This window comes from Lepisosteus oculatus, chromosome 1 (assembly GCF_040954835.1).
Source record: "Lepisosteus oculatus isolate fLepOcu1 chromosome 1, fLepOcu1.hap2, whole genome shotgun sequence".
NCBI classification, from domain to species: Eukaryota; Metazoa; Chordata; class Actinopteri; order Semionotiformes; family Lepisosteidae; genus Lepisosteus; species Lepisosteus oculatus.
In genome coordinates this window covers 21,393,728-21,415,816 of record NC_090696.1, presented here as the reverse complement: position 1 = coordinate 21,415,816, position 22,089 = coordinate 21,393,728, and the positions used below count along the sequence as shown (strand labels likewise).

The window sequence follows — 22,089 nt, the reverse complement described above, 5'->3', positions numbered from 1 at the left end:
CAATATCCGTGTGATTAAGAGATTGAGACCCCAGAGTAGACAGTGTTCCTCCAGGAGTGGAGCTGCTGCTGCTGCTCTAGAGAGTGCTCTGCGCTGCTCCAGGCCTCGACAGGAAGCTGAAGACCTGCACGATGTGCTGAAAGAGCGCTCTTCCTCTGTCTCTTCTCTCCCCCACAGAGAGGGGGCAACACATGCCACACGAAGGCGGGGGACAGCGCCCTGTCCCCCAGTCCCCTGCCGACCCAGTGGACGGGCCCCTTGGCACAGCTGGCGGAGGACGACTTATAGACTGAAATCGCTCCCTCCAGAGGTGCTGTCGTCAGGAGCGCTTCCTCGCGTCATGAATTAACTCGTTTTTTAAAGAATGTCATAAAAAAACCAAGAACTTATCACTCCCGCCTCGGCCGGCCCTTCAGGGGCGCCCTTGTTCCCGTTGTGGGGTTTGGGGGACTGGCTGTGAGGGGCCTGATTTGCCCCAGACATTCTCTTCCTTTTTAATCGCCAGAATGTAAACCTGCAACTCCTTCTAGTGAAGGGAAGACTTTCAAAGTCTTGGAGAAGTTGTAGGAGCTAGATATGGCCTGCATATGAACTGTATAATTTCCCAGATGTTGCCTGAATATAGCCAAAATATTTCATGGAGAAAGACCAGATTGATCCCAGAAAATGCTTGATGTTTCCCAAGTATAGCCTGGATCGATCCCGGATATTGCCATGTCTTTAAATCAGGTAAAGCTCTTTTTTTAAACAAAGCAGGAATCACATTATTTGACTACCCTGTTTCCGGCTCTTCCTTGCTGGTTATCCAGGCGATCCCTGGAAAGACTGTTAACACGGACCGCACCCTTGCCAGGGACAGGCCAGAAAGCCTCCTTCCAAGAATGACAATCTCCAGAATCGCTTTTGCTCCAGGAACCTTGCACGCAGAAGACAGGGAGCAAATGTTTACCTCCACATTGTGACACATAAAGGCAAGCCTTCTTTTCTTAATAAAATGACTGTCCGTCTCAAGGCTGGGAATCCTGCAGTCCAGAGCTTCGTGTTCTGAAGGAGCCCTGGAAGGCTCATTTCCATCTGCACTGGGCTCGATGAAGAGCATCACGCACCACACTTCCGAGCAGAATCCTCTTCGTCCACAGGCGTCTTCCCAGAAACAGGGAACAGCTATCCCTGGAACAGCTACAGCTCCCAGAATATGTGTTGTTACCCCAGGCCGTGTACTAACCCCTCATCTGGTAATCTCGCCAAATGACCAAGCCACCCTGAGAGGACAGTGGGGGTTTCTGAGTGGGTGTGTCGGGGTTTTTGAGTGGGTGTGAGGGTGTCTGAGTGGATATGTGGGATTCTGAGTTGATATTTGGGTTTCTGGGTGGGTGTGAGGGTTTCTGAGTGGGTGTGTGGGTGTTTGTGGGGGAGCCTTTGTTTCACACACACACAGAGACAGCGGTCTCATTTTCACAGGGTTGGGGATGAGGTAGACTGTACGTTTAGCGCTGAGAGACTGTGATCATGTGATGGGATCTACATGAGGGAGGGATGGCGGAGAGTCCAGAAGAAATCCCATAGGAACCTCCCAGGAGATGATATGGACAGGCTTCACCGGAGGTGCCACCAGGAGCAGCTCCCAGTCTTCCCTGCTGTGTCCAGGTTTTCACTCCAGCCTGGCTCTAAACAACTGAAATCTGCTGTGACCGTCTTAATCGGACCAAGCAAACACCTGCCCCCAGCTCCCCAGGTGCTGATGCTTTAAGGAGACCTGAAAACCTGTGGACACAGCAGGCCTGCAGGACCAGGACTGACTGGTCACCCCTGAACCCCTGGGGTACGCGTGTACCCTCCCTGCTGGCCCATTACGGGGTCTGTACAAGAACGGCCAGGACCCACAGGCCCATGCAAGATGAAATACTGTACTGGAATAAAAATACCAAAGTGTTTCTAGATTCTCTAGAGGCCTAGTGACTTTATATACACTTGCAGACATTAGCACTGGGACCCTGCATCCTAAATGGTTTCTATCATCCTTCCACTTTCTAACCCCTTCTTCCAATTCGGGGTCACGAGGTCGAGCCGGGGCCCATCCTGGCAGGCAACAGGCACAAGGCAGTCGTCCCATGCCAGCCCATGGCAGGGCACACACTGGCACACACACACACACTCACACCACGGCCAATTTCCCCAAAATGCAGTTAACCCACCAGCATGTCTTTGGACTGTGGGAGGGAAACTGGGGCATCCGGAGAAAACCCACATGATCACTGGGGAAACATGCAGACTCCACGCAGACAGCACCCCAGGTCTAGAATTGGACTCGGGGCCCCACACCTCCAAGGCAGCAATGCTGGCCACTGTGCCACAGAGCCACCCACTCAATGTTTTTTTTAAAAATGAATTCAGTTCAGTTAAAGTGATTTGATTAAATCACCCTGGTGTCTCAGCTACCACTAGCTGGTATCTGCTGATGGGGAAGAGACATCATGGTTGCTTACACTGCAGTAACACAAGCAGAGTTTATGCACAGTGCGCTCACATTTCTGTCTGCGGGTGTGGTTTCTCTTGCTAAATAGATGCAGTATGGGGACGGATTCTGAATTTGCAGGCCACTGACCTGGGAGTTATTTTTAATGCTGGGTCTGTATTTTTTTCTTGGTAGAAAAAGCAAGACCACTTGTGGGTGTCTATTAAAATCCACAAACACACAAAAACACAGCGTACTGGGTGGAATTTCAGACTCAGCAAATAAGATTTGTCTTTGGAAAGAAAAAAAAATGGTCTTTTGAAAACGGGCAGAACTCTGCTGATTTCGAGCTGAGAAACTCGATGCAGCTCCTTTCTAAAAGAAGAAATGTTTTCGAGATCTTGTTTTGTTTTTAAAGGGAAGACCAGGAAAGACAGAAATGAGCACAGGGAAGGGTTCGAAACGCAAGGCGCCCATTCAACAAAGAACTCAGATTCTGCTGCTATGGTGGACTGGAAAGACCAGTCCTGGTCCTGCAGGAGAGCCGGGATATTTGCAGGTTTAATCTGGGTCAGATCTTAACGACCTCAATCTGCCCGTTAGTGACTTGATTGGACCTGCCCCGGTCACTCCCAGCCTGTGGACGGCCTGGCCGTCCAGAACCAGGACTGGACCCCCCCCGCACAGTGTCCAAAGACAGACGAAGGGACCCCGCTCACAGGTGGTTAAGGCAGCACAGGAAATGAGGAGGTCCTCCGTCCTTTAAAATTGCACCGTTTTGTACAGCTGCCCTGTAGCGGGGTGAAGTTTTCCCCTTGTTTTTTTCTGATCTTTCTTTTCGGGGGGGCCCTGTGTAGTATCGGAGACTACGCCGCGGTCACCCCCCGTGCGGCGTCTCCCCTCGGGACGTGGCGATTATTTTAACCAGCTTTTTGCATGTTTTATTAAAGCCAAGCGGTGAAACAGAAAGGACACAAGGAGGAAATGACCTCCAATCCATGCAGGCTCAGCAGACAATGGACCGTGAGCTCTCTTCTGTTGTACCATGACAAATAAAAACTTTGTCCTTTTTCGGAAATTCTCGACAGAAGCTTGTGTTCTTTCTTTAACAGCTGAGAGGCTTTCCTGGCTGCTGTACTCGGGTGTTTAAAAGACCACACAGTGACCACACAAACACACAAAGAAGAAACTTCGATCTCTACGATAATCGCCATGACCTCTGCCCACTGTCAGAAAGCTGCTGATTCCTGTTGAGGGTGCGGCTGTTTAGAGCCCATTCTGAAAGCACAGGACTCAGGGTGGGACAAGACAGGGTGCCAGCCCATCACTGGGGCACTCACCTCACACACACCCGCCAAATCCACCCTGCAGGTCTTTGGATGGTGGGAAGAAACTGACACACTGGGGAAAATGGGATGTGGACTCTGGAAGAACATGCAAACTCCACACAGAAAGAGCCCCAGTCTGGAATCACACCCGGGACCAAAGCGCTGTGAGGAAGCAGTGTTACATCGCCAGCCCCAGCTTGTCTACTCCTCTGACATAGGACAAGGAACGCTTTAAAAAAACATGTTAGCTGTATGTCGATACCATGTATAAGCCTGAAAAAATTAAAAAGGGGGAAAAAAAGTGTTGAATACAGCAGGGTGTCCAGTCTTGGTCCTGGCAGGCCGCTGTGGCTAAAAGCTTTAACAAGTTAAACCAGCTGGTCACTGGCTTAACTGGACCAGTTTAACATTTCCTCCTACCTGGGCAGATACACTGACCCCCCCCCCAGGACCGGGCCTGGACACCCTGCAGACACACCGACCCCCCAGGACCGGGACTGGACACCCTGCAGACACACCGACCCCCCCAGGGACCGGGACTGGACACCCTGCAGACACACCGACCCCCCAGGACCGGGACTGGACACCCTGCAGACACACCGACCCCCCCAGGGACCGGGACTGGACACCCTGCAGACACACCGACCCCCCAGGACCGGGACTGGACACCCTGCAGACACACCGACCCCCCAGGACCGGGACTGGACACCCTGCAGACACACTGACCCCCCAGGACCGGGCCTGGACACCCTGCAGACACACTGACCCCCCAGGACCGGGCCTGGACACCCTGCAGACACACTGACCCCCCCAGGACCGGGACTGGACACCCTGCAGACACACTGACCCCCCAGGACCGGGACTGGACACCCTGCAGACACACTGACCCCCCAGGACCGGGACTGGACACCTGCAGACACACTGACCCTCCCAGGGACCAGGACTGGACACCCTGCAGACACACTGACCCCCCCAGGACCAGGACTGGACACCCTGCAGATACAGGGACCAGGAACACAGGCTGTTGGGGTGTACAGTTATATTCATTCACAGTTCTCTAAGGCTGAGGTGTTGTCTGGATTTCATTTCACACTGGAGTCTCAGTGACCTGATTTGAATCAATTGTTCATGTACCTAGTCTGAATTACATAAGAAGAACATAAGAAAGGTTAGAAATGAGAGGAGCCATGTGGCCTTTTCTTTTTTAAAGAAAGTGGAGCTTGTTCCATTCTCCCACCACCCTCTGTGTAAAGAAGTGCCTCCATTTCTTTGTTCCCGCTTGAGTCCTCTGATTCATGTTTCCCTTTCAGATACTGAAGGCGACCGCAAGGTTGACTGTTAGTGCATTTGAAGTCTTCGTACAATATTATCACTGTTTCCAGGTCTTTAATATTTCAGAATTATACGGCACAAATAACACCCAGGTGTCCGCGGTCTATGGTAAAGACCGTCCGCTCAATAGGCATGCGGCTCGCTCCCTCTTGTGGCACAATAAGGAACTGCAGATAAGTGCGCATTGAAAACGGACAGCGGGATCTTTATATACATTTAAATTGTTACTCCACTCCCACCCCTGAAGCACTAGACCCAATATGTCTACGGCACAGGCATATTCAGACAAGTCTGTGCTGTCTGATATAATGGTTGACTTAACCACAGCCAGCCACCACCCCCAAAAATAAACAATTTCCGAGGTAATCACTTCGCTTAAGTGTTCCGAGTTTCCAAACCAACCCATTTCTGCCCCCTGCTGGAAGCGCAGTGAGACTGCAGCTCTGCAAATACCGTGGTCTCCCGTTGCTTTTCCTCCTGCATTTTCTGCTGTGGCTCCAGGGAGGTTTCTTCTGCGTTTCCGTTTTCACTGTATTTTATTTACAAGCCTGAGGACTGGACACCCCGCAGACACACTGACCCCCCAGGACCAGAACTGGACACCCTGCAGACACACTGACCCCCCAGGACCAGGACTGGACACCCTGCAGACACACTGACCCCCCCAGGACCAGGACTGGACACCCTGCAGACACACTGACCACCCAGGACCGGGACTGGACACCCTGCAGACACACTGACCCCCCCAGGACCAGGACTGGACACCCTGCAGACACACTGACCCCCCAGGACCGGGACTGGACACCCCTGACCTTAAACCTCCATCAGTACTATGTTGTCTGAACGCCAGGGTGGTGTTAAATACCGGTCCAGCAGACTGGGCTGGTCCAGCAGCCTTGCTGATGGTCTTTACAGGACAGCTCCAGTCCCAGAAGGCCGCAGTGCAGCGGGCCAAACCGAGCTCTTCATCTCTACAGCACCCGCAGGCCGGGACCCGGGTCACCCCACTACACGAGGGCAAGCAGGGTGGCCAGAGCTCGAGTGGCAAAACCCCACTGCTGCGGCAACAGTGCCCCCGCCAAGACCTCCATCTATGCACCCTAAAACCAAATCAGACATCCGGTGGTGCCATCCTCCCAGAATCCGAATAAGACAAGACAGAGGTGACCGGCGGCGTTCATTCCGGCAGCGAGAACGGGAGTTCTGAGGACAGGTAGAAGGAATTACATTTTTCCAAACTTGGTAAAAAAAAACAAGAAGACCCTTCAGTTTCTCACAGGGAGTATGTCAGATCCGTCCTAACAGGGATTTCAAATCGCGTTCAATGACCAGACCACCAGCAGCACGGGAAATACTCATACCGGCTCCGAGCGCCGGCGGCGAAACCTCATAGTTTTTGTTTCACGTGCATGATTGACGTTGCTCATTTCTTCATCGTCGTCAGTATCATCATCATCGTCGTTCTTATTAATGTAAAATAATCATTTGAAGATACTTTGATGGTGCTTTCGCCGTGTAACAAATGACGAGTTTCTATCCCTGCAGAGAACAAGGAATGTCATGCTCCAGGAATGTTTCCCTGGAAAAGAATAGCCCGGCGCTGTGCTTTTTGTTCTTAGCCACCGTGTGCATGGCTGAACTCGTAAAACCTCGTCTCTGCACCTCTGTTGCCGGGAGAGGGCCGCGGCGGGGTCGAGTGATGCGGGTTCCCGGGGCGGTGAGATCAAAGGCGGCTCCTGCCTCTCCACGGGAATCCCAAAAGCAGCGGGAGGCCGCTCCCTGCCCGCCTCGCAGGGCTGCGACCTTGAACAGGACCGAGCAAGCGCGCCCCTTCATCGGCGAGTGTGCTTAGTGTTTACAGCGGGGGAGGCCCTTTGCTTCCTTTCCCAAGTGAAAGGCCAGGCGAGAGCTCGCTCGGGGCTCGGCCGCCCATTAAACATTAAACACCTTTAATGTTTACCATTAAACCATTAAAAACCTTTACTCCTCTGGCACCCGCCGGGAGGTCGTGTCGCCCACCCCGCTATCCGCGCGTCTGTGCGAACTAACTAAAACACGAGTGGTTCAGACGGGACTCCAGCTCCTCCAGCACCTCAGCTCGGAGGAACCTGATCTGGTTAGTTATATCGGCAGTAATTGCTTTACCCGGTCCCCGTCATCTGTACGGGTATGGGTGAATAAGTTAATTACAAGGGGACAAAATACGACCTCGAATTAATCTGACACTTTCAAGTGCAGTGCCCTCTAAAGTGGATTAGCTCTGCAGCCGCTCTCCAAAAGAATTGTCATTGATAATAATAATAATCATCATGTTATCATTTAATTAAGGCGCAGTAAGGGATAGGGCGTCTGTTACGTCAACTATTATTAGTATTATTAACCATAACATATTTACTATACGTCTTTATCCAATGTGACTTACGAAATAAGATAACACCTGAAATAACCACAAAAGAAACCACCGCCGAGATAATTTACAGTGCACTTGAACTAAGGCCGCCGATGGTTCCGTCCAGCGTCACGGACGGTGCTGATAAGACTCGTGCGGGCCCGTGGCTTGCCGGGATCGGCTGCGGCTCCCGCGCCCCTGAGCTGGAAGACGGGGCGAGACATTGGGCGGATGGGTGATAGTAGGACATTTTACGGGCAAGTGCCAGTGTGATTTTTTTAATTTGTTTTTGCAATACCGTCGTACATAAGCAATTGTAAAGCGCGTATAATAATAAATACGCGTGGCTAGAGTGTAACTAACCTTTTATTTTATAAGGCATTCTGAAGAAGAATCGAGCCAGGCCGAGCCGAGCCGTGAGAAGCTCTGCCCCGCTGCGGAACTGCGCTTGAAACCGGTCTGCTTGAAACACCAAGCGGGCAGGCGTGACACTCGTCCGGCCCGCGGCCCGGCAGTGTCCCCCGGATTTACATGGAAGTGCAGCCGGGCAGTGACCCCTCACCACAGCCACGGCAGGGGCTGACGAGGGACAGAGACTCTCCCGCACTCGTTAATTACACTTCGGGGCAGAAGGAAAGAGAACCGAGCCTGAGCCGGGAACCCGCAAGCCCTTTCTGGGCGGGGGAGGAGTGTTAAATCACAGGACACCTACCCCCACCACCCGATTTCTCTCCGGGAAGACAGGACGATGATAAAGGCGGGGGAGGGGGCTTTTTCAAACAGTTTAAGTAGAACAAAGTATGTTTTTTTTTTATTTCCGGTCGAAACTCCTTTACACAAGCCGTTGCACTGCAGACAGATATACACTATATACAGCCGAATCCGCGGTTCCGCTCCAGACGGCCCACTCCGGGGGGTACAGCCGGCCACATCTGACGCCGCTCGGCGCTCCGGAGGGCCGGAGGGAAAGCAGTAGGATCAGTTCTCAAGGACACTTAGCGGGCTGTAATTAGGAATATTACAATACTGACATTACAACCGAGACGCGCATCAGTGTTCCCACCTAATGGAGTCTCCAAAGCATTGTGCGCCTAGACAAATCGCTACAGGGGCCGGCATAACATGCTTGAAGTGTTCGAAGACTGTTCAAGAAACGTTTCCAGCAGGCTTCGTAAGGACAAAGGAATTGGGAACGCTCTGAAATCCTTATTTTTAAAAAAAAAAGGCCAGCTCCCCACTCTGGCGGCAGCGACACGCTGAATTCATCACAGCAGGTACAGCTGACGAGTGAGGCACAGACTATTTTTACATTCTGGACCATATATATATATAAAGTTAGAACTGAAATACAGTAAAAAAAATCGTGTCAAATTTCACAATATCGTGGGGAACTATGAATTCCATAGTACCTATTAATTAAAATATTACAAGAAACTGTGATGTTACAGGAATGTAGTCCAGGAATTATAATATAATTCTTCTGTATGTATAGGAGCTATATATACAAACTCAAATATACGGGCAAGACAGCCTCCTGGAGAAGCCGTGGGACTTCGGGTCAGGTGCGTGTCATCTCCAGGAGCCTCGGCGATCACTGACGTCAATCCAGCACGGACGCGCGCAGGAGCCCTCTCCGGGGAGCGCGCGTTCGCCTCGGCTCAGGGTTCACCAGGCGGGGCCGCGCAGCCCTCAGGAACGCGCGCCGTAGCAGTCCGTGCGCGCAGCCGGCAGAACCGACAGGGGATCCTAATGACGGCGAAGCGGATTCGTGGAGAAACGGGTTGGAGGAGTTCCGCTAACAGGCAAAATTGGAAGGGGTGGGGAACGGTAACAGGTCAAAAAGCGAAAGTCGGCCGGCGCGCAGCGAGGCGAGCTCCTACTCCTTCTTAATGCCGCCCAGCACGCTCTCCGGCCCGCCCAGGAAGTGCGCCTGCCGGCCCTTCCGGTTCTGGTGCGTCTTGACGTGCTTGGCCAGGTGGTCGCTGCGCATGAAGCGCTTGCCGCACTCCTGGCAGCCGAAGCGCTTCTCGCCGGTGTGCGTGCGCAGGTGGCGCTGCAGCTCGTCCGAGCGGGTGAAGCTCTTGCCGCAGAAGAGCCAGTTGCAGACGAAGGGGCGCTCGCCCGCGTGCCAGCGCAGGTGGGCCTTGAGGTGCGAGGTCTTCTTGTACACCTTGCCGCACTCGGGCAGGTGGCAGACGTGCAGCTTCTTGCGGCCCGGCTCGTCCGGCGGGGGGGCGCCGGCGCCCGCCTGGCAGTTGGGGCACTTGCACCTGCGGCAGCGGCGCGTGGAGCTCAGCAGGCCCTTGGAGGGGCCCTGCAGCAGGGCGGCGATCTGCGGCTGGGGCCCCAGCACCAGGGGGCGCCCTAGAGCGAAGGGGTGCCCGGGGGGCGGGGCGTTGGCCGGGGGGAGGCTCCACCACTGCTGGCCGTCGTCCATGTGCGCCCCCGCGGGCAGGTGATGGCGGGCGGAGGAGTTCGGCAGGAAGCTGGGGAAGCTCTGTCCCATGATGCCGCTGGGCTGGGGGTAGGGATAGGAGCCGCCGCCCTGCGCCTGGGAGGGGAGCACCTTGACGGGGGACAGTTCGAAGGAGTAGTGGGGGGGCAGGGGTTCTGCCGGGGGGGTGAGGGGCAGCTCGTGGGGGGGGTGTTGGTGTTGGGGGTGGTGGGACCCCAAGCCTGGCTGCACGTGCCCCGGGAACTGCACCTTGGGCATGCCGAACGCCATCTGGTGCGCCCCCAGGCCCGCGCCGGGGGGCGCCTCGTTGCTCCACAGCGGAAACATGCCCGAGCTGCACCCCACGGCCGCCTCATAGGGGAACGGGGGCGCCTCGGGGGCCGCGGGCCTCGCCTGCCCGCACGTGGACGCCAGGAAGGGCAGGGGCCGCTGGGGGCCGCTGTCGGGGGAGGAGCTGGGGGTCCGGTCCTGCCAAGGGAAAGGAGCGGTCAGTCAGGGCGTGTCGCTCACTCGGCACGCCGAGCCGGACTGCTCTGTCGGATCTGGCTGCTGCCCCGCGATGGACAGCGGAAAACATAACAGGAAGCTGGAGCAGGACTGGCATTCCACACGGAAAAATGAACAATACGGGAAAGGCGGGAAAGAGGGAAAAGGGGAGAGCTGTGCTCTTCCGATGAGCCCAGAGAGCTGCCATGCCGGTCTGGTTTGGTTGTCTGATTTAGGGGCGGCCCAGTGGAACAGGGGGGCATGTTGGCGTGGGTTTGGATGTTCTCCCTGTGGTCACATGGGTTTCCTCCTGCAGCCCAGAGACGTGCTGGTGGGTTAATTGGCTTCTGGGAAGTGTGTGTGAATGTCTGTGTGTCTACGAGCACCTCTCACCACCAACGCCTGCGCACTAATTAACCAGTTGTCCTTCCTCACTCTCTTCCCCGTTAACACCCTCTCACTCCTCTCAGGCCCCGCTCACTAGTGAGACGTTCTCTTTGGCTTTCTCTGGTGCGCGTAAACTACCCTCGACCCGATTTCTGGCTACCCCACCTTGTTTTCCTCCGGCTTCGACTTCGTCTCGCCTCTCGTTTTGGACGTGGATCCTGTCGACCTGACTCTTGTGATCCCCGGCCTAGCTCTTCTACCTCGACTACGACATTCGCCTCTCGCCCTTGGGATTTGGACACCCATCACTACCTACCTACAGTCCCAGCGCCGCATAGGGTCCAGGGTCCAACCAGGCGCTCCTAACGTCGACCCTGACGGTGTCCTGTGATGGACTGGTGTCCTGCCCCAAGTTCACCCCGCCTCGTGCCTGTTGCTCGCTGGGATAGGCTCCCCTTTGACCCCGATTTGGAAGAAACGTGTGATGAGTGAGTGTTCATGGAGCCCGTCACTTGGGCATGTTGCAGAGGCGTTGAACGACTCGCATGGTGGAATTTGACCAAATCCCCAGCTGACAGCCTGCGTTAACGTTGCAACGCGTCGGCAAGTTAAAATGCGAATTCTGAGTTGTAATGTTTTGGTGCTACATTCCTACAGCATTTGTGCAACATTGTCAAAGCACTGTGAACTGATGGTGTGAAGCGGACATACTCTCCCAGGCTTGCTAACCGGGGCAGTGTGAACATCACACGTCGGCTCTAACAACTGGGTGCTATATTGCACCGCCAGCTGACACAGAATGGATAAAGAAAGAGTTGAGGCAACAATACTCTGTGATTCTGCTCCTCATTAGCGTCTAGTCTTCTGGGTCTCCTTGTTGCTGAGCTCTCGGTTAATTGATTGAAGCTTTAATTAAACAAATAACGTGATTAATTGGCTTTGCGGTCAGTTAAAAAAGATGCAATTTCAGTGAGAGCTTGAATCCCCTTTATGTCTCAGGAGCCAAAACCAATTAAAATGAGCCAATTCAACAAACTTAATAAGTGAGCTACAACTGCTATTAACCCACTAGTGCTTCGTCCATCCGTCCATCATCTTATTGCTTCATCCAGAAAAGAGTCGCAGAAGACCCAGAGCCTATCCCAGCAAGCAGTGGGAGGAAAGCAGGATGTACCCTGGGCAGGTACACAGACACACATATGTTCACACCCGGGCCAAATTTCCTGCAGCTTAATGAACCTGCAAGCATCTCGTTGGACTGTGGGAGAGAACCAGAGCAACCCACACAAATACAGGCAGAATGTACAAACTCTACACACATAGCACCCCAGGAACTGAACCCAGAACCCCAGAGCTGTGATGGAGCAAGGTGCTTCGCCATCGGATAAAACCAGAGATGACCAGAGATGACCAGGTGCAGGGATTAGGAAGCCCTGATTCCAAGGATTTTGGAAAACAAATCAGATTTTTTGTGCGACGGAGCATGTTAAATGATCAAGAAGCCCAGTGTTAAGGTTAGGACAACATTGTTAATGTAGATGCTCATTGAGCAATATACTGCATCTATAAAATTACATTGTAATAGTGTACTTTCCAGTAGGCTAAACTCCTGTCCTCGTTAGGAGCATCAGACTTCTATCATACAGGTTTTAGTAGCAATCTGATAACACTAATCTGGGAAACATCTAAGCAAGCAGTAATTGTCTATAGTCACAGATCCGTTATGGACAAACCACGAGGAGTGTCCAGCAAAGATTCATTGTGCCTTGTGAGCTCTCGGCTGATCTTGATGTTACTGAAGGTGAATACGATGGCTCAGCTAGCAGATGGTCACTCTTCCAGCCAGGAACCAGGTTCCTGCCAGGGAATCCTGTGCGTAGCCGTGAATTCTAATAATCTAACAATGAGGCTAACAATCCAAAATCGTAATCCGGAAGCAAGGTCAATAGGAGGAGCTAGAGATCGGATAACCAGGCTAACCGAGACAGACAGATCACCGAGAAGACAATCCGAAAGGCGAAATCCGAGGGACAAGATCGACAATGGGAAAAGTTGGGTCCAAAAACCGGGAAATCCGACGAGACAAAAACGCGCACTAGAGCTCTCTAGAGGAGGCTTCTCAACAGGGCGCGAGGGAACTTTACATAGTGAAGGGAGAGGGACGTGGGTGGAGAATTGGCTCGGGAGTGAGAATCTGTGGACTCGGGTGCCTGTGAGAATGTGATGGGTTCAGTCAGGAATGAGATCGTGAAACAGTGGGTTTGGGAATGCAGTGGCGCTGGCGAGGGAGAGTGTGGGGCCCTTGTGTGGGGCGTGACAGTTCCTTCCCATCGGGTCAGGATTGGCTTTGTGCAGGTTCTGACTGGACTGGAGGTCTCCCTCTCTAAGGGCCTCTGCCCGGCTCATTTCTCGGCCAGCTGGGTCGCTGGCTGAGGGTGATGGGCTGTGGAAGAGCAGGACAGGGATTCCTAAAACCCCCAGGTCCCCAGGGTGCCCACAGAGCAGCGTCTGGGGAACAGGGTATCTGGGAGGGGAAAGAGACCCAGTGCCTTCAGTTTCGGGACTCCCCTGCCCTTTCACTCGTTGTTTCTCTTGTAAATAAATACCTCAGCTGAATTGTATTGGACTTAACACTGAGCTCCATGCCCATGTAAGATCTCCGGGCAGCTTTGTCACAGCATCTGCCTGAGTGTATTTCATGTTAGTTTAAGTCAGGTTATTAACATGCATTTTGGTCAGTGGCCACAAACAGAAGGCAAGTAACTAGTTGAAGACTTCATCCAGTGCTGATGGACAAGAGAATATATGTTATTTGACCATATTCATGTTAGCTGTAGTAACATATTTCTCTCTGTTTTATTATTTGAGGGGCTCTGTCCTGCTGGCCAAGGTCCTGGAGTGCACAGGGTAACTCTGATCTGTAGTGTCAGAGACACTGGGTCAGGTGGTTCATGCTGGGAACATGATGTTTACTTGCCTCCTCTGATGGCTGACTGGCTCACTGCCCACCAGGGACTGGCTGAGCCCTGCAGAGAAGGAGGCAGATCTCTCAGGGAGGGCCACTGGTTGAGAACAGATCGGTGCTGTTTCTTCCACTGTGCTTCAGTGCCCCCCACTGTACCTCACAATATCAACCTGCACCCTGGTGTACCTCACAATATCAACCTGCACCCCACTATATCTCACGCTATCAACCTGCACCCCACTGTACCTCACAATATCAACCTGCCCCCCACTATATCTCACGCTATCAACCTGCACCCCACTGTACCTCACAATATCAACCTGCACCCCACTGTACCTCACAATATCAACCTGCATACCACTGTACCTCACAATATCAACCTGCACCCCGGTGTACCTCATGCTATCAACCTGCACCCCACTGTACCTCACAATATCAACCTGCACCCCGGTGTACCTCACAATATCAACCTGCCCCCCACTATATCTCATGCTATCAACCTGCACCCCGGTGTACCCCACAATATCAACTTGCCCCCCACTACATCTCATGCTATCAACCTGCACCCCGGTGTACCTCACAATATCAACCTGCACCCCGGTGTACCTCAACAATATCACCCTGCACCCCAGTGTACCTCACAATATCAACCTGCACCCCACTATATCTCATGCTATCAACCTGCACCCCGGTGTACCTCACAATATCAACCTGCACCCCACTGTACCTCACAATATCAACCTGCACCCCGGTGTACCTCACAATATCAACCTACACCCCACTATATCTCATGCTATCAACCTGCACCCCGGTGTACCTCACAATATCAACAACCTGCACCCCACTGTACCTGACTATTTCACAATATCAAACTGTACCTCATTATATCCCATTCTACCTAGCTGTATCCCACTGGGCCCCACTGTATCTCACAATATCAAACTGCACCCCACTGTACTCCCCTGCATCTCATATCAAACCCTTTCCCACTGTACCCCACTCTAGCCTAGTGTATCCCACTGCACCCCACTCTAGCCCAGTGTGTCCCTCTAGCAGGGTCCAGCAGTATTTCGAAGGCCGTGACAGTTGCTGTTCATGCCTGAATTAGATTATTAGATTATTACTGAATTGAATTAGAACCTGCCTTTATCCCGCTGTGGAAACAGACCCTGGGCCGCCTGCTGGAACCACACCAACACAACGGGCTCGTCCTGCGCCCCGAGAGAGAGTGTCCGTGGACGCAAACTTCTCACGGACACGTCTTTCCACGCGAGCGGTACAGACCGTTTCAACAGTGAAACCCTTGGCTTTCTCTCACCTGTCCTTTACCTGACCTCACAGCGGTTAAAAACCTTTGAACACAACAGCTAATAAACACTAGCAACACAACACTACTTTGAACACAACCACAGCTAATAAACACTACCAACACAACACTACTTTGAACACAACCAGAGCTAATAAACACTAGCAACACAACACTACTTTGAACACAACCACAGCTAATAAACACTACCAACACAACACTACTTTGAACACAACCACAGCTAATAAACACTACCAACACAACACTACTTTGAACACAACTAGAGCTAATAAACACTAACAACACAACACCACTTTGAACACAACCAGAGCTAATAAACACTAGCAACACAACACTACTTTGAACACAACCACAGCTAATAAACACTACCAACACAACACCACTTTGAACACAACCAGAGCTAATAAACACTAACAACACAACACTACTTTGAACACAACCAGAGCTAATAAACACTACCAACACAACATTACTTTGAACACAACCAGAGCTAAAGAAAAGCACTAAGAACTGCCTGACTGACAGAGTGACGAAAATGCTAGCTATAGTTGTGAATACATTTGGGAAAAAATCGTCGCTCTTTCAATTGTTTTCTAAAACGAGAGGCGGCAAATTCTTCCGATTAAACATGGAAGGAAATTTAACACGAAGAAAACGCGCCGTTGGCGCCCACAAAACTCGAGGGGAGCGGTGAACGCTGTATTTTGGGGTACACCCGGTTGCCTCTGATCGGCACCCCCAATTCACAGTTGGATATGTTCGTACTATGAAACGGGTCAGGCGGGTAGCTGCGTCAGCACACGTAGTCTGCAAAGGAACAAGTGATAGGTTTATTCCAGGCTGAGAAAAAGAAGAAAGAAAACACAACGTTTCGGCTGTGAACGTCTTCAGGTGTGTCTTCAGGTGTGAAGAAGGCTTCACAGACGAAACGTTGTGTTTTCCCTCTTTTCTTTTCAGCCTGGAATACACCTATTGCTTGTTCCTATGAAACAAGACGGTGAGTGGTGGTCTCGTCGTGTGGACTGGGGGGTGTATCCCCGTACCCACTCGCACTCGGGGTTGAGGTCGGGATTTTTGTAAAGAGTTTTGAGTTTATCCAGGTCTTTGATCTCGCGAACTATCGGCGCCCTTGTCGTAATTATTCCGAAGAGGAGCTCCACCGCCGCCCGCCCTGCCTGGTACTGTATTAAAACGTCTAGGGTTAAAAAGAAACTTGAAAAACTGAAGATTCTGATTTAAAAATGCATTCTTCCTTTGAAGGTGTGGTAAATCTACAGAACACAAGATTTTTCACTTTTAATAATTATTCAAAATACCCTAAATTAATTAAAATTACTTTTTTATGATGATTCCCTTTTGTGACTTCTTTAAAGATGTTTAAAGAGCAACGTTTAAATGCCATTTCCTATACAGTCGTCAATAATAATGAATAGGTTCTGAGAGGAGTTCCGGAGGACATGATGCTCTCTGGTAGGCACGGTGATCTCAGGGGTCAGCACTGCTGCCTCACAGCGCTCGGGCCCTGGGTTCCATTCCGGCCCCGGGGTGCTGTCTGGGTGGAGTCTGCATGTTCTCGCCACGTTCGTGTGGGTTTCCTCCCACAGTCCAAAGACTTGCTGGTGGGTCAATTAACTTGTGTGAGTGAGTGTGTGTGTCTGTGTGTGTGATGGACTGGGAGGACCCTGCCGTCTTGCGGCTGTTGCTCGCCCCTGGCCGCCCGCAGCCCTGATCCTGATGAGGCCATGTGAGAAGGGACGAATGGGCAGTCTTACACACGACTACTGCCCTCTCTGTAGGGGGGGACTGGTCGCTTTTAACAAGGTCCCACGGATCTGCTTTTAACAGAGAGACTCGTTAACAAGTCTCTAAAAGTCTGTCTAGCTGCAGAGATGCGTCGTTGTAGACTGCCCCGCGTGTCGCACACTCCACTCTCTGTACATTCCTGTGTTTGTGTGCTTGAAAGTCTACTTCTGCAGCATAACGTACTCACTGCTAACATTCAGTAGTGCTGGACTGTTTGGCGCAAACGGTTTGGAAATGCTCGCGCAACGTACCTTGGCTGTAAAGCTCGTTTATGTCGTCTCGTGTTGCCTTCGTAAGACAACAGCTGGTTACAGTTTTTTTGCAGCATGTTCCGCAAACACAAGCGTGTGGATTTCAGAACAGGGCGACAGGGACGTGCCAATGCATCAGGGACCACGTGCAGACCTCCTGCGCAGCAAAAATGAAAAAGGCGCCCCGCACTAACCTGTAAGAACGCGTGCAGAAGGTTCTGAGTCCTGGGCATCGCCAGTACCGCCATCTGACTCCGGGGCCGCTCCTGGGTCCCCACCTGCGGAGCGGGCGGAGCGGGCTAGCCGCGTCGCGAGAGCACAGCCGGGACACTCAGCGGCCGGGCTCGCGGATCATCGAGGTCCCGCGTCCGTCCGCTGCAGGAGCGCGCGGCGGCTCGGGCCAAGCACGGCGGGCGGAAGGTAATCCCGTGGCATTGAACACTTCCCAATCCTGCCCCGTGTGCGCGTTCCTCTCCTGCCGCGTCCTTCTCGTCTCGCTCGCACAAAGTTTTTCGCTCACTATCTCTCCCCCCCCCCCACCTCACACACACCCTCTCCCACTTTCGGCATCCAATAGTTTCCGGCCGGCGTGTCCCTCTTTTGAAGTGCACGACCCAGCCAATCAGTTGAAACCGCTCAGATCAGTTCAAAGCCCATCAGAGCTCATCCCTCCTCTGCAGAGAGAGACCCCCCGCAGCCCGGGCCGCTCTGCACTGCTCTGGGGGAGACGGGGGGAGTGCCGGGGCTCGCGACAGGTACAGGAGATCACAAACTCCACGTCGTGCAGTCCCGTCCCTCGATTAAGCTCTTTCAACACGAGAAGGACATTGAAGAGCCCTGTCCAGTGAAGCCCTCACGGGACAGCCCGCGTGTCCGATAGGATTGTGTTTTCTCTCCTCTTTTCAGCATGGAAGAAACCTATCTCTTGTTCCTTTTGCAGCTACCCACCGGAACTAGGATTAAATACGGTTTGGTCAAATGAAGCACGAAATCTCTCATAGTGTCCAGTCTTGAAGTATTTTTCTTAAATGCAACTAGACAGCGTGTCTGGTTTTTAATTATTTTTTTCTTTAATAAAAAAAAAACAAAATGATCTCCTACAGTCCCATCATAAACTATTACTGTTCTTCTTAATAGTACTTCTAGAAATAAACTATACGGCTACAACTCACAGTAATTATACTAATACCCAGTTTCTTCACTGTATAGGGGGTTTCTAACTTGGAATAACACAGTATATAATGATAGTATAGTCATAATTATTGAATGGATAGGCTAGAATTGTGGTCGAGTTCACTCGGTGAACACCAGTAGGAGTAAAGTCCGAATCTGATGCTATATTATTCTTTAAAATACATAAACACTCTTGGTTAGCGACAGCTGGAGAGTGTGTTATATTTTTATCTGTGTAATAAAAAAAATCGATAAGTCATAAAGACAAGCAAGGCACTGCCGGTTCATTACTGTATTATCAAAAGACTTGAATAATGAAGTGAATTATGCAGTGTTTGTAGTCCTGTTTAGACTCATTCTATAAGGTATGTACTCCCTAAAGTAACACAGCTCAATCAACTGTAGACTAGATAATTGCAGCGGAAATTAATTAAGACCGTCAATTAAGATTCTGTATTTCATGAGGACAAGGCTTGTGTGTCTTGTAGCAAGTATACCCACGCGTGGAAAACAAAATCATGGAAAAAAAAAACATTTTTCCGGAGAAATCGCTGCTTTCTCGCCCGGACGAGCGGAAAACGCTGCAGAGACATCAGAGGGGTTACGTGTGCTGCCGCTCTCGAGACGGCTCGCGCGGCTCGACCGGTCAGCAGCCCCAGCTGTCTCGCGACGACAGAAGGGTGTGGCGCTCCCGCACTTTGGGGTTCAAGTTGAAGTCAGTTATTTGTTTCTGGGGGGGGGGTTATGCCTATCATATAAGTGGACAACAATAACAATAAGAATAATGATGATGAGTTAGAGCCCTGCAGGTGAGTTATTCCTGAGGAACAGTGTGTCTGTCTCCCAATGATGCTCCATCTGTCTACAGTATATGTAAATATCTTTGGTGTAAATGTCTGTAATATGTCTGTAGATTTTATTTTGTGTTTTGTTTCATGTGAATTTCATTATTTATATTTGCTTTGGCAACACTGATTGTACCCATCGGTCATGCTAATAAAGCACCTTGAATTGAATGTAATATTCCTCTTCGGCTGCCGGCTGCACGGTCTCTCCGTCCTCCTCCGCCCCACGTGCTCTCCTGCGCTGACGGAGACTTGAGCCGGTGGTCGTCACTCGCCGGCTGCCCGCCCGTCGCGGGACCCCGGCCCCCCACCTCGACCGCCTTCAGATGTCTTTCTGGCGGGCCGCCGGTCTCACAGCGCGGTGTGAACTCCGATATCCATTTTACAGGCCGAGACAAAGGGCCCCCTGCCGGCACCACCAGCTGGACGCGACAAAAGCGCGCAAACCCATGAAAATAAGAAAAGGAAGAGCAGAGGGGGAATGGGGGCAGAACGTATTCCAGCAAAGAGGTCACCTACTCTAGGAGCTGGGGGGAGGAGGTTTCCGTTATTAAAAGTCCCAGCCCTAAACCCTAGCCCCCAGTTTCCCCGACAGCGTTCTCCTACACTCCATTATTATCATTATTATCATTTATGATTGTTACACTCGGCATGGCTGGGGCAGGCTCTGAGGTGTTTGTGCCCGCTCCTGGTGGTGCACGGTGCTGTGTCCTGTACGCCAGTTCGGCGAGCACGCAGGCGATTGGCTTGGGCGCGAGCCTGCGCTGAGAGAGCAGGGTCGCGCGCCCCGATGCCGGGTCTGCGGCCCGATCCTTCCCGACACCGCGAGCGTGAAGAGCGCGTGGGGGTGGCGGCAGGGGGGGGTCAGGGGGGCCTTGTACAGCTGGCTTCGCCATATGTCTCCGCTACAACAAAGACTACTGATTTGCAAGGTAGAAGCGGGGGTTTACGGCGGTGACTGGGGGTCGGGAGGGGGGGTTACCATTGTATCAGTCTGCGCGAGGTGCCTCGCTGCGGGGCCTCAGATTAGCTATTAAAACGCGGTAATGGGTTTCGGTGAAGAAAACAAGATGTTGCGTCGATTGGAAGCTGTGGGCCAGCTGTGCTCCCAGGAGACGCGGTCTGCGCCTGGAGCTGGGCTGGGCTGGGCTGGGACCGCGGGCTGGCGGTGCGCCCAGTGTTGACAATTCAGCCCGACGGCCCTCAGTGGGACCCGCGACGGGGGGTAGACTGTCCACCTACCATCTAGAACCTAGGAGCCTCGAGCTACTCTTCTAGAACAGCGATCGCGTGCTAGAGCTAGCCGCCCGGAGCAGCTACTGTCCGGTTAACATTCAGGATGCCCGTATTGCACAGGGGCAGTCATTGTCATCTCTCCCTTACAACTAAAAGCTTTCAAAAGTAGTACAACGAACGCTAGAGAAATGAAGAAAGGCGTTTCATTAGTTCACATCAAAACCATTTCAAACCGTCCAGGGCTGGTCGCTTAGAACCCCCCAAAGCGCCGAACACATTGAAGATTACATTTGGAGACGCGACCCTGCGGAAGAGTTCGCTGAATGGGGTCACTCTGATGTTTGTCGGAGCCCTGAAGAAGTCCACCGAGCTCCTGCGCTCACACACAGGGGAAGTGTTGAGGAAATAGCTTGTAAAAGTAGTTTCCGAGTAATAGTTTCCGCATCTGTGTAAGACTCGTGTAACTCGTAAATTAATTGTACAAATGAATAAAAAGATGAGGGGGATGATGTGAATAAGTCATCACCACAGTAACTTACACAGTGTACGTTCCACGCAAAACAATATATTACCTCTTAAAAGAATGTTTCTCCTCCGTGTTATTCAGTCTTTTCTCCGAGTTCGCTTGTTTCTTTAATTTTATTAGAAAACCGAGCACATTCTGTCTTTCAGCTTTCAAGAAATAATTTCAATGTATTTTATGTTACTCTGAATAATTGATCAAAGCGCTTGGACCCCAGATCAGAGCACGCTATTTTCTATATATATATACATATTTCAAATAACACATACAAGTCCCAGGAATTTGTGAACATGAAAGAAAATTCGAACTTGGTTTTTAATGCTTCCAAGGTGTAAGTTTTGATACAATTTTTAGCGGTTTGTTCTGTTAAGCAAAAGGACTATTTCCCAGCGAGCCGCAGCCTCGGACAAAACGTCTCCCGGCGCTGCCAGGTCCTCGCTCGGTGCGACTGGTACAGTATATCGAGGAGGCTGAACGCGTGGCCGAGAGCTAAGAAGGCGTGTTGGGTCGGCACTAGGGGTGCAGTCTGTATTTGGAAACGCACCGATGTGTAGACGCGCATTCACATCCGAGAGAGGATGAAAATTTACATTAAAAAAATATTTTACTTTTTTTGGAGATGGAGTGGGGGATGGCTGCTTGTCTACACCCCCCCCCCCCCCCAAACTCCCTCCCCTCCCCTCTGAGGAGGAGAGGAGAGGGGTCTTCCAAACGGTTCCTGGTGACAAAAACCAAGACGTTGCTCTCGGTGTCTTATAGCTTCTTAGCGGGCAGCCCGCGAGAGGGCCGGCGGTGCGGCTTCAGGAAGCGCTCGCCTGTCTTTCTCCACATCATTGTATGATCGTAAAGAAGTTTTAATTACCTTGACTCTCATTTCCTGTCCCAGTCCCCCTCTCCCTCTCCCTCTCCCCCTCCCTCCCCGCACGCTCCCTCCCAGATGGGTTGCTTTGAAGTGCTAACAACCCCCTCTTCACTTTGAACTGTGGAAACAATGCTCCCGCGCCGCGCTCACCTTCCCCATCTCGGCTCATTTACATAGACCTGGCGCTCCGGCGAATACCCGCGGAAACAAACACGGGGTCCCCCGCGGTCATGAGGCAAGCTCTCGGGCTCCGGCGGCCCCGCCCCGCCCCG

General features: G+C 52.0%; 2 protein-coding genes across 4 annotated transcripts in view; one reads left to right on the top strand and one right to left on the bottom strand.

Moving 5' to 3' along the window:
• Positions 1–3,533, top strand: part of arhgef25a (Rho guanine nucleotide exchange factor (GEF) 25a) — a 74,788-nt gene extending 71,255 nt beyond the window's left edge. The window contains exon 17 of the mRNA XM_069187407.1: positions 178–3,533. Within this exon, the coding sequence (XP_069043508.1) occupies positions 178–288 (111 nt within the window). The 3' untranslated portion in view covers positions 289–3,533. The remainder of the gene's footprint in view (positions 1–177) is intronic.
• Positions 3,534–8,271: 4,738 nt separating this feature from the next.
• On the bottom strand, positions 8,272–17,705 carry sp5l (Sp5 transcription factor-like). 3 transcript variants are annotated; one of them, XR_001478189.2, is made up of 3 exons: positions 17,373–17,705; positions 9,014–10,427; positions 8,272–8,507 (listed from the first exon to the last, which is right to left on the bottom strand). XR_001478189.2 is itself a non-coding variant. In XM_006629448.3 (2 exons), exons 1-2 carry the CDS (start codon positions 17,424–17,426, stop codon positions 9,381–9,383), a joined length of 1,101 nt encoding a protein of 366 aa, XP_006629511.1. In that variant the 5' UTR covers positions 17,427–17,705; the 3' UTR covers positions 8,272–9,380. The 3 variants fall into 3 exon arrangements, 1 of the variants encoding a protein (XP_006629511.1); XR_001478188.2 differs by having other exon boundaries at positions 9,024–10,427; XM_006629448.3 differs by having other exon boundaries at positions 8,272–10,427.
• Positions 17,706–22,089: the final 4,384 nt, after the last annotated feature.